The sequence below is a fragment of the Haliotis rufescens genome, unplaced genomic scaffold (genome assembly GCF_023055435.1).
Source record: "Haliotis rufescens isolate VD_foot unplaced genomic scaffold, xgHalRufe1.0.p SCAF_92, whole genome shotgun sequence".
Classification (NCBI taxonomy): Eukaryota; Metazoa; Mollusca; class Gastropoda; order Lepetellida; family Haliotidae; genus Haliotis; species Haliotis rufescens.
Window position 1 is genome coordinate 241,912 of NW_025964386.1, and position 11,116 is coordinate 253,027.

The 11,116-nt window shown below is 46.1% G+C and overlaps 2 protein-coding genes across 2 annotated transcripts; both read left to right on the plus strand.

Annotated features, from left to right (window-relative positions):
• The first annotated feature begins 520 nt into the window (after positions 1–520).
• On the plus strand, positions 521–2,426 carry LOC125377682 (leucine-rich repeat extensin-like protein 5). Its single transcript, XM_048391593.1, has 2 exons — positions 521–547; positions 861–2,426. The coding sequence occupies exons 1-2, from the start codon at positions 521–523 to the stop codon at positions 2,424–2,426; spliced, it is 1,593 nt and encodes a 530-aa protein (XP_048247550.1).
• A 321-nt stretch (positions 2,427–2,747) lies between these two features.
• Positions 2,748–10,866, plus strand: LOC124135672 (cell adhesion molecule 2-like). The gene is made up of 6 exons (XM_046501114.2): positions 2,748–2,865; positions 4,385–4,506; positions 5,454–5,619; positions 6,876–7,043; positions 8,975–9,106; positions 9,609–10,866. Exons 1-6 carry the CDS (start codon positions 2,820–2,822, stop codon positions 9,680–9,682), a joined length of 708 nt encoding a protein of 235 aa, XP_046357070.1. The 5' UTR covers positions 2,748–2,819; the 3' UTR covers positions 9,683–10,866.
• The last annotated feature ends 250 nt before the right edge of the window (positions 10,867–11,116 follow it).

An 11,116-nucleotide genomic window follows, 5' to 3' on the forward strand; every position in this document is an offset into this window, starting at 1 on the left:
AGGGAGAAATGAAAACAGAGAACAGATTCATTTAATAGGTTAACGTTTTATTTTCGTCAGAAGGAAATATGTTCATATAAACGTAAACACACTAACAACGCAACATCCCCTTATCTTCATCTATCTATCTGTCTGTCTGTCTGTCTGTCTATCTATCAATCTACGAGTGATAGATAGGTACCTACGTGTGGTAGGTAGACATGTATCTATCTATGCAATGACCATTATTTATAAATGCTACTAAAATGAAGTTAAAGAACACCCAATTCTTTCATAGTACTATAGTACTATGAAATAATCGAGCGTTATTCAAATAATAACGTGTATTCTTCAATTCCCCATAACTAATAACAGAAAGTATAACATGAAATATGACATTGTCTGGCAGGCATTTAGTTTAACACGTATTCTTCAATTCCCCTCTCGAACGCAAGGCCAAGGCCATGCTCTTTAACATCGAGACATGAGCATGCCTTTAACACTTATCTCTTAATAATCATTTCAAATCTTGCGTTTCAAGATGCCGCACCATGCAAGTCACTTTGTCGTATCCTTGGACTTACCCCTCCCCTCGACAGCCTACCCCTCCAGTCGTCATCCTACCCCTCCCCTCGACAGCCTACCCCTCCAGTCGTCATCCTACCCCTCCCCTCGACAGCCTACCCCTCCAGTCGTCATCCTACCCCTCCCCTCGACCGCCTCACCCCCCAGTCGTCATCCTACCCCTCCCCTCGACAGCCTACCCCTCCAGTCGTCGTCATCCTACTCCTCTCTTCGACAGCCTACCCCCCAGTCGTCATCCTACCCCTCCCCTCGACAGCCTACCCCTCTAGTCGTCATCCTACCCCTCCCCTCGACAGCCTACCCCTCCAGTCGTCATCCTATCCCTCCCCTCGACAGCCTACCCCTCCAGTCGTCATCCTACCTCTCCCCTCGACAGCCTACCCCCCAGTCGTCATCCTACCCCTCCCCTCGACAGCCTACCCCCCAGTCGTCATCCTACCCCTCTCCTCGACAGCCTACCCCTCCAGTCGTCATCCTACCCCTCCCCTCGACAGCCTACCCCCCAGTCGTCATCATATACCTCCCCTCGACAGCCTACCCCCCCAGTCGTCATCCTACCCCTCCCCTCGACAGCCTACTCCTCCAGTCGTCATCCTACCCCTCCCCTCGACAGCCTCACCCCCCAGTCGTCATCCTACCCCTCCCCTCGACAGCCTACCCCTCCAGTCGTCGTCATCCTACTCCTCTCTTCGACAGCCTACCCCCCAGTCGTCATCCTACCCCTCCCCTCGACAGCCTACCCCTCCAGTCGTCATCCTACCCCTCCCCTCGACAGCCTACCCCTCCAGTCGTCATCCTATCCCTCCCCTCGACAGCCTACCCCTCCAGTCGTCATCCTACCTCTCCCCTCGACAGCCTACCCCCCAGTCGTCATCCTACCCCTCCCCTCGACAGCCTACCCCCCAGTCGTCATCCTACCCCTCTCCTCGACAGCCTACCCCTCCAGTCGTCATCCTACCCCTCCCCTCGACAGCCTACCCCCCAGTCGTCATCCTACCCCTCTCCTCGACAGCCTACTCCTCCAGTCGTCATCCTACCCCTCCCCTCGACAGCCTACCCCTCCAGTCGTCATCCTACCCCTCCCCTCGACAACCTACCCCTCCAGTCTTCATCCTACCCCTCCCCTCGACAGCCTACCCTTCCAGTCGTCATCCTACCCCTCCCCTCGACAGCCTAACTCTCCAGTCGTCATCCTACCCCTCCCCTCGACAACCTACCCCTCCAGTCGTCATCCTACCCCTGCCTTCGACAACCTACCCCTCCAGTCGTCATCCTACCCCTCCCCTCGACAGCCCCCCCAGTCGTCATCCTACCCCTCCCCTCGACAACCTACCCCTCCAGTCGTCATCCTACCCCTCCCCTCGACAGCCTACCCCTCCAGTCGACGTCATCATACACCTCCCCTCGACAGCCTACCCCCCCCCCCCCCCCCAGTCGTCATCCTACCCCTCCCCTCGACAGCCTACTCCTCCAGTCGTCATCCTACCCCTCCCCTCGACTGCCTAACCCCCCAGTCGTCATCCTACCCCTCCCCTCGACAGCCTACCCCTCCAGTCGTCGCCAATCTTACTCCTCTCTTCGACAGCCTACCCCTCCAGTCGTCATCCTACCCCTCCCCTCGACAGCCTACCCCTCCAGTCGTCATCCTACCCCTCCCCTCGACAGCCTACCAAACCCCTAGCCGTCCTATCCCTCCAGTCGCCATCCTGCTCCACCCCTCACCAGCCTGCCCCACCCGTCGCGATCCTACCCCACCTGTTGCCATTCTGCCTCACTCCCTGGCCATACTCAATCTCGCCAACAAGCCCCCTTCACATCGCCATGATGCCACCAAAATATCTTGCTTCACAAATAGTTCGTGAAAACTGTCACTTTTATCCTAAAGTAGACAGACAAATCTAAACATATATTCATATTTCCATATATAGCTACATGTAATAGTGTGAACGTTTGCTAGGGGTTACAAATTCTCTGTTGGATCATGATCAACAATGAGTCATTTTAATACGCCATAGTCGTGGCAATGACATTGTATTTATTAGCCATACACCCCCAGAGCAGGCTAATTCCCGTGGACGAATATGCGCAACAAACAAGGATAACCATGCGATGTTGGGTGTGTCATCCCAACAGGCACACCTTGCGCTTGTATCATGTGCCTAGCCCTGGGAGAGTATATAACAGCCATGGACAATGGTCAGTTTACAGTTGACCACAGTCCTCACTGAACAGCGGGTCAAGCTCAACTAAACAGCATGATAGCTCTCTCCGGTATCATCGTGGGTCTTGCGATTGTCCATTGTAAGTATTTAATGGGACTTGAACCATGAATCTACCTGTATCTTGGTTCATATAATCAATGTGGTATTTATGAAGTGTATTCAATCATGTTGCCTGCTCATATGAAATGCATTTGGTATCTGTGTAGTAATTAAACAGAGAAATGCGAAATACCCTTTGACAAATATATGTTAAAGCTTCAATAATTGTTACAGTTTTGGAACTTGTGTTGAAAAACGAAGCTTGATGGTTATAATCTGCCGACATATATACTCTTTGTCTTGGACGTAGTTGTGGCTGTTGTTTCTGTTAATAACTATGAGAACCAAGTAACATGCTGCAACGTCTAGACTAGTTGTTCTACGGGTGGCCCAGTTGTCTAAGGCGTCGCAGTTCGCTGTGCAGAGTTGCGTCCCTTTGGCACGCCAGAAACCTATGATCGTTCGAATCCCAGTTCGCCCCGATTATGTTTCTGGGTTTGTCAGCGCCAAAGAGCTAAACATCTGAGACCTGCATCACTTCGGGCTTTCCACCCACATTAAGCTGACACGCCGTGATATAACTGGAATACTGTTAAAAGCGGCGTTAAACCCACTCACTCCAGGACTGGTCTTTCGTTCTGCCTGTTTAACATGAATAAAGCTGTCTTGGGCTCGTACCATCAAGCGATCTTGGCTAGGTAGTCCTATGAACCAGTTCCCTGCGTATGACCAGGATGCCCGGTTTTCTAGTTGCCCTGTTACCAGTTTGCTCTTGAAACAAGTTGCCCTGTGACCAGTTTGCCTTTGTAACCAGTTGCCCTGTTACCAGGTCGCTCTTGTAACAAGTTGCCCTGTGACCAGTTTGCTCTTGTAACAAGTTGTCCTGTTACCAGGTTGCCCTTGTAACCAGTTGCCCTGTTACCAGGTTGCCCTTGTAACCAGTTGCCCTGTTACCAGGTCGCTCTTGTAACAAGTTGCCCTGTAACCAGGTTGCCCTTGTAACAAGTTGTCCTGTTACCAGGTTGCCCTTGTAACAAGTTGCCCTGTTACCAGGTTGCCCTTGTAACAAGTTGCCCTGTTACCAGGTCGCTCTTGTAACAAGTTGCCCTGTTACCAGGTTGCCCTGGTAACCAGTTGCCCTGTTACCAGGTTGCCCCTGTAAAAAGTTGCCCTGTTACCAGGTTGCCCTTGTAACAAGTTGCCCTGTTACCAGGTCGCTCTTGTAACAAGTTGCCCTGTTACCAGGTTGCCCTTGTAACATGTGACCAGTTTGCCCTTGTAACTAGTTGCCCTGTTACCAGATCGCTCTTGTAACAAGTTGCCCTGTTACCAGATCGCTCTTGTAACAAGTTGCCTTGTTACCAGGTTGCCCTTGTAACCAGTTGCCCTGTTACCAGGTTGCCCTTGTAACCAGTTGCCCGATTTCCCCGTTGCCCTGTTATCAAGATGCCCCGTTGGTCATAAACCAATTGTATGAAATCCTTACGACTGAAATAACATTGTTCTCGTAACTGATAGATATGAATCTGTCATAATTAAAAGTACCTGGCTTTTTACAGCGAGTATGGCCGCCATATCGTTTACTATCGCCCCCTACAACACAACGGCGGGGATAGGGCAGACAGCCACCCTCGCATGCATTGTGGCTGGGAAAACCTCCGAGTCCGTAAAATGGAAAAAGGTATGTACAGCATGTTGTCCCTCTTCAATACATCGTCAATACTTCACGGGTTTGTATACACAATGTTCCGCCATCACCCATGACTACATACGGCCACGTTTATAAAGGTCCGGGATAGAATTGGTCTTCAGCAACCCATGCTTGTCGAAAGAGGCGACTAACGGGATCAGATGGTCAGGCTACGCGGTGTGGAAGTGACTCGTCAAGTCAAGTTATGAAATGAACCGTATATAACTCACGGAAGTCAGAGGAGCCCTACTCTTTGCATGACATTAAAGTTACGTGTAAAAAGTAGATGGCTGCAAAAGTATGGATGTTGTTGCACGCAAAGTATTGCCGATATGATCTGAATGCTCACTGGCCTAACCTTCCCGTGAAGATCCGGGGTAGAATAGGTCTTCAGCAACCCATCCTTGCCGTAAAAAGCTACTTTGCTTGTTGTACGAGGCGTCTAACGGGATCGGTCGGTCAGGCTCCTGACCTGGTTGATGCATGTCATCGTATCCAAATTACGTGGATCGATGCTCACGATGTCAATCACTGGATTGTCTGCAATGTTGCTGAGTGTGTCCCTACAGAAAGGGTGTCAGAGGAGAACTTCTTGTACTTTCGAGGACCTAATGTTATGTGCAGCCATGTGTAGGCATAATTGCACATTTTAAATAACATAATTTATAATGTAAATCGCAAGCATTCTTTAATAAAGAAAGGTGTGATTATATAAATTGTACATGTTCAATGTGTGGATCGTGGGGGAACAGCGGAATAGTTACACGACACAAACACACACACACACACACACACACACACACACACACACACGCACACACATATATATATGTCAGGAATATTCTTACTTTGTGTATACTATTTTCAAAGTTGTATATTTATATACAGGCTGGATTTGAACGTTGATCGAGAATCATACAATATTACTTTTTTCGTAGAGTGACAACACCCCGCTAACTGTAGACACTACCGTGGTGGGGTCCAGTCGATACCAAGTTGTGGGGGCGTATAACCTCACCATCTCGGGAGTCACCACAGCGGATGAGGGGGGCTACGTCTGTGACGCAGGGACGTTGACGAAGACGGCATACCTCAGCGTTGTCGGTGAGTTGTATCAGCTGAATGCATGTTTCTATACGAAAACATTGTAGTAGTAGTAGTAGTAGTAGCCGGTTTAGTTGTCCTTGGTCTAGTGGGTAGAGCGTCTGCCCGGAAAGCGGAAGTCGGTGGTTCGATACCAGCCGCGTCATACCAGAAGGCGATAAAACAATGGTACATGTATTTTCCCTGCCTGACGCTCGGCATTTAAGTGAGTGAGTTGGGTTTAACGCCGCTTTTAACATTATTCCAGTTATATCACGGCGTGTCAGCTTTATGTGGGAGGAAAGCCCGAAGTGATGCAGGTCTCAGACGTTTACCACTTCGGTGAAACCCACGAGCACGGGTATGGTGCTGACAAACCTAGAAACATAATCGGGGCGAACCGGGATTCGAACCCACAATCATAGGTTTCTGGCGTGCCCAAGGGACGCAACTCTCCACAGTGAATCGCGGCGCCTTAGACGACTGGGCCACCCGTGCCCCCCTCGGCATTTAAGGGATAAAACAAGGACCGGTCGGTTATGGGGAAATATACTCTGTCTGAGTTGTGGCTGCCATGTTGAACTGCAGCGTGTTCCAGAAGATTAGCACTATAAAACCGGCATTAGTTCGGAGGAGTACACATTTCTGGTGTCCCCCGCCGTGATATTGCTGGAATATTGCTAAAAGCGGCGTAAAACTATACTCAGTCAGTCGGAGTAGTACAAGCAGTCACACACATACGTGCATGCACGTCGCTATATAAGTGAAATAATCTTGATCGCCACGTTGAACCCCGCACCTCACCTATTTGACACAACTAATGAAGCATATGTATCGATGTAACTATCTTGTAAGGAACGCATACATCAATTTTTCAAATAGACGAATCACCGAGTTTGTCACATCATATAACCACAGCCAATAAAGTTATTTACCCGTGAAGATCCAAGTAAGAATTGGTCCTCAGCAACCCATGCTTGTCGTACACTAGAGGCGAAAATTGGGATCGGGTAGTCAGACTCGCTGACTTGGTACATGCTTGTCATCGTATCCCTATTGCGTGGAACGATGCTGATGATGTCAATCACTGGACTTCCTGGTCCAGACTCCATTATTTACAGACCGCCGTCGTGTAGCTGGAATATTGCTGAGTGCGGCGTAAACAACAAAAAACAATATTAAATTATTAGTTTCCAGGCACTGCACCGTGATCTGCCTCTGTGACAATTGGAATGGCATAATCAGAACAATACTCATAGACTTCCTCTTTCTTACAGATCTACCAACTAATGTGAGCTTGTACTGGAGCAGCCCTCCCATCCCTGGGCTGCTGGCTAACCTGACATGTAAGGCGGCGCACGCCAACCCTGCGCCTAACTTCGCCTGGTATAAGGACGACCTCCTGTACGGCGCCACGCCCGTGTACTACACATCGGGAACATCAGGTAATGGAATTACCCTTGGATGAAGTCATCAGGCGCATTCCAAAGGCTGATTATCTTACAAAGAGGCTTAGATTCTTTTATTGCCAGTTTTTGTTTCGAAATGGTAGTTATAACACCGGTGTGCCATTGTGACGTATTTAGATCAGGTGTTACTTTAGGTCCTCCAGTTTTTGGGTATCGGTCGATGGCTTTCTTTAACTACCATGAATCACGACCATCTTTTTCGGACTGTACAAGACCATCTGAAAAGTCCCATACACCCGCTTTGTACATATTTAAGTCATAACAGTTTACGTTATACGTTTATCTAGCTATAGGTTAAGTGAGTGAGTGAGTTAAAATTTAACGTCGCATCGGTATTATGTAAGCTATATAGCGACATCTAGCTATGGTTAGTACTGACATCATGCAGGGGTAGTTTTATATTACATGTATTTCCGATGTCTTCATAATCTACAAGTACGTGCAACTTTAGTGCCGTTTGAATGTTACAAAAAATGCTCAAAAGAAGTTAAAGAACACCCGATTTGTTTCAAAAGACAACAGTTACTTTTTCATGGCTGGTGGATATTGCAAAATACAACCTTCAAAATTGTGGGTGTTGCTTAACTTGTTTTGAATGTACCTGTAGCTCTTGGTAGTCTTGCACTCTCTCTTAACCGGCAGTTCAATGTAAAGTGCAAGACCTTCTTATGATAGAGTGACCCTCGTCCACGAACGTTGTTAGCTCGATATATCGTTTGAAACGATGTATCTGTATGGCCCTATACAAACATTATCGGTGATAATGTAAAATATGACCTCTCGGGTCTTGAACTTCGGCTTACTCGATATCGGTGTCCCTAGAACTCCTTTTTTATCGTAGGTTTATTGCATTTAGGGGTGGTGAGGTAACTACACTACCGGGCAAAAGAAAATATACACTTGAAAATTGGATTTGACCAAAACATTACAAACGTTGTCAAAACGTTACTTCACTGAAACAATGAAACGTCGCCGAAACAGTGCAAACTTTAAGTCCAAAAACTATGAAACCCAAAAGCCATCACCATCAAATAACAATTTATTGTTGGTTTCACGTTTTGACACCATCAAACATGGGTGCATACTTTCTTTTGCCCGGCAGTTTTGTAGGTAGAGAATTCGCTCGTTTCAACGTACCCTAACGGCGTGGGGCGTTAAACAACAAGCGCGTACACAAACACGGACACACGCACGCATGCGCACACACAGCATCCAATTACAATGTATGTATGGGCAGAACGAAGGGGCAGAGAAGCATAATGGAATATTTATGATTAGTCGTAAGTAGGATATTACAAAGTATGGAATCTGTGATAATAAACAATCGAACTTCGTTAAACATATATTACAGTAAACTACGGTTATAACGAACCCAAGGGGACCACAAATTGTAGTTCGTCATGACCGTATTTCGTTTTAAGCAAATGGACGGGACTAAGAAATAGTTCGTTACATCTGTCAGTTCGTTGTAAGCGTGTTCGTTATAAACGTAGTTTACTGCACACTGATTTACAGTCACTGAGAGCTCCGCATTGGCATACACACTAATTTGATCTAGCGGAACTTTGTTCACAACTATATTATATTATTGTTAACAATTCATTGTGTTGTCGAGCATACAGTTCACGTATGATTTTTCACTTGGATCCCCACAGAAGAACGTTGAATCTCTGATAATGCCTATTCTGTATAAATCAATTTAATTGTTTGTTCATATATCTTAGCTTGGTATGAATTATATTTATTTTTCTATTGCCATATACTAGTATTAAGGCGCAGTAGAATTATATTTTTAAAGAGTTTCCCTCAAATTGTGTATGTAGTTCATGCAGTGGAATATTAGAAAGGTGTAAAGATTCTGACATGTAGTGGAATATTATTTCACACTCTCACTGCCGTTGTTACAGGGTACGTGGATGCCTACAGCGTGTTGCCAGTGCGCTTGACCAACGATGACCAGTCGTCCAGATTCCGATGTCAGCTGGAGTACACTGGACTGTCCAGAGCCATGGAGGCCGATCTCGTCGTGGTGCTTAGCAGTGAGTCCATGTACACGCGGTTCTGTCACGCGGTTCTGTGTGTTTATACTGAAGATACGCACAACTGGTTCACACGCTGCGCATGCTGCGAAAATCTTAAATATTTCGAACCCAATTAAAATATACACATGCTTTTAATTTTTGTCAGCCCCACGATATATGCGTCTTAAGGGGGCGACAATAATTATGAGCATGATTATAATTTATGATAGGCTGAACTATTTCCTCGAAATCATTCAAAAATGCTGGCATTTTATTTTTCATTTTTTTAATTTATTTTAATCCTACCTTTCAAAGCACCTGTGTACATGTAGCTTTCGACTGATGTGATTTCCATGAAGCATGAATGTGTGGTAGGACCATATGTATGTAATGTAAAGAAAGTTAAACTCACATTGTTAATTTTCTTATCTAGGTAGGTACTTGAGGACAGTTACAAAATATTAGGAGGGCTGTGGTCACGGAAGCGCGGGTGGTAATAATAATAATGTCTCTTTTACAGGCGGAGGACCCGTTCAAACCAGGAACATTCTTGTCATCGTGTTTGGAGCGTTTCTTTCAGTTCTCCTATGGTAGTAACTGGGTGCTACGCGCATGAGCGGTGAAACCAACAAGCAGACGACATCCGTGAGGTTTCCATGGCAACACGAGATCGGAATGAAATGTCGTTCGGTATAGATATGGAGAGGTGTGATAACTGAGTCGAAATAGGTTTATTTAAAGTTTTCAAAAAGTCATTTATCTGAAGGCTAGAGCAATTGTCACAGGCATCTTCACAAAGTATTCTCCTGCTGTGACGTCTATAATAGCAGAGACCATATAATAGATTATATGGTCTCTGATAATAGGCAGTACACTTGTACAAGCTCGTTTGACGTATGTCTCAAAACGACTACATGTTTGACCGCTACCTAGTGTTTATCAGATGGGGTCCACAGTCAAGACTTGACCCCATACAAATGTTGGAGGGTCATCAACTATTGGACTCCATCGGCTTTGATTGCCCCCGTCAAGCAGAGACATTGTTTCATTTTAACACAGGCCACTAAATACAACGTCTCGACTTGACACACATCCTCGATTATCAAGTGTATCATACATCGTCATCCTATTACAACATGAATGCATTTGCGACCATACCTTCGTTTCGGAAGTGACGTAAAAAACCCATCCTCTTATCACTATTAACTTAGAACTGAGCTTGAAATCAACAACCAATCAAAATGCCTATTTTTAAATCTCTTTTAAAGTTCGGCATAGATACAAATTCAAAATTACGACCTACCCTAAACCAGCCCGCCATATTTAATCGAATCAGAACATAGTTAGAATGGACTAGAGTGAAAGTCGAGCCGAGCTGTGATGAAGCTGAGTTTCATTTCAACCAGTTTCAAAACGAAGTTATGGTGGCGAATGAGTCCAGGGTAATCATCATATCAGAATGGGTATAATACACTGGGTAATCGAGTATGCCTTGAACATGGCCACGAGACACTCCCTTTATGACGCCAACTTTTATGACAATTTCGCCGGCGCGTGTTGCTTCCTATGACCGGATGCGCCTGATCCGAGGCAGAAGTCTGTGGTATGATTATAGCTGCGATTTCACATCTTATTGTTTCAGGATAGATATTAATATCTCAGTTACATCAACCCAATAATCCTTACAAGAATCAGGCCACCGTTTTGTAAAATGATTCATTCAGATAAGACATCACCTTAACGTGCCTTGGGAAGTACATGAATAAACATAATGGTCTACATTGAACTCCTATTGTTTGTGTCTTTTATGTAAGTTGTTGCGCAGAGTTGGACACTAGAAATCTGGCTGGTTCGAATCCCGGTTCACCTCGATAATGATTCCAGGTTTTTCAGAACCATACCCGTGCTCGTTGGTTTCACTAAATTGGTTAACGTCTAAGATCTGCATCACTTCTAGCTTTCCTCCCACATCTAACTTCCTCACTCACTCATGGCTTAGGTCAGTTGTAGGGTGTCTTGCCAAATGGT

What these genes read in the sequence shown, in the direction of transcription:
- LOC125377682 (XM_048391593.1), top strand. Translation starts at nt 521, where the DNA reads ATGCCGCACCATGCAAGTCACTTTGTC. An exon ending in ACCATGCAAGTCACTTTGTC is followed by an intron (nt 548 to 860) that starts GTATCCTTGGAC and finishes TCCCCTCGACAG; the next exon opens with CCTACCCCTCCAGTCGTCAT.
- LOC124135672 (XM_046501114.2), top strand. Translation starts at nt 2,820, where the DNA reads ATGATAGCTCTCTCCGGTATCATCGTGGGTCTTGCGATTGTCCATT. An exon ending in CTACACATCGGGAACATCAG is followed by an intron (nt 7,044 to 8,974) that starts GTAATGGAATTA and finishes CCGTTGTTACAG; the next exon opens with GGTACGTGGATGCCTACAGC. An exon ending in TCTCGTCGTGGTGCTTAGCA is followed by an intron (nt 9,107 to 9,608) that starts GTGAGTCCATGT and finishes TCTCTTTTACAG; the next exon opens with GCGGAGGACCCGTTCAAACC.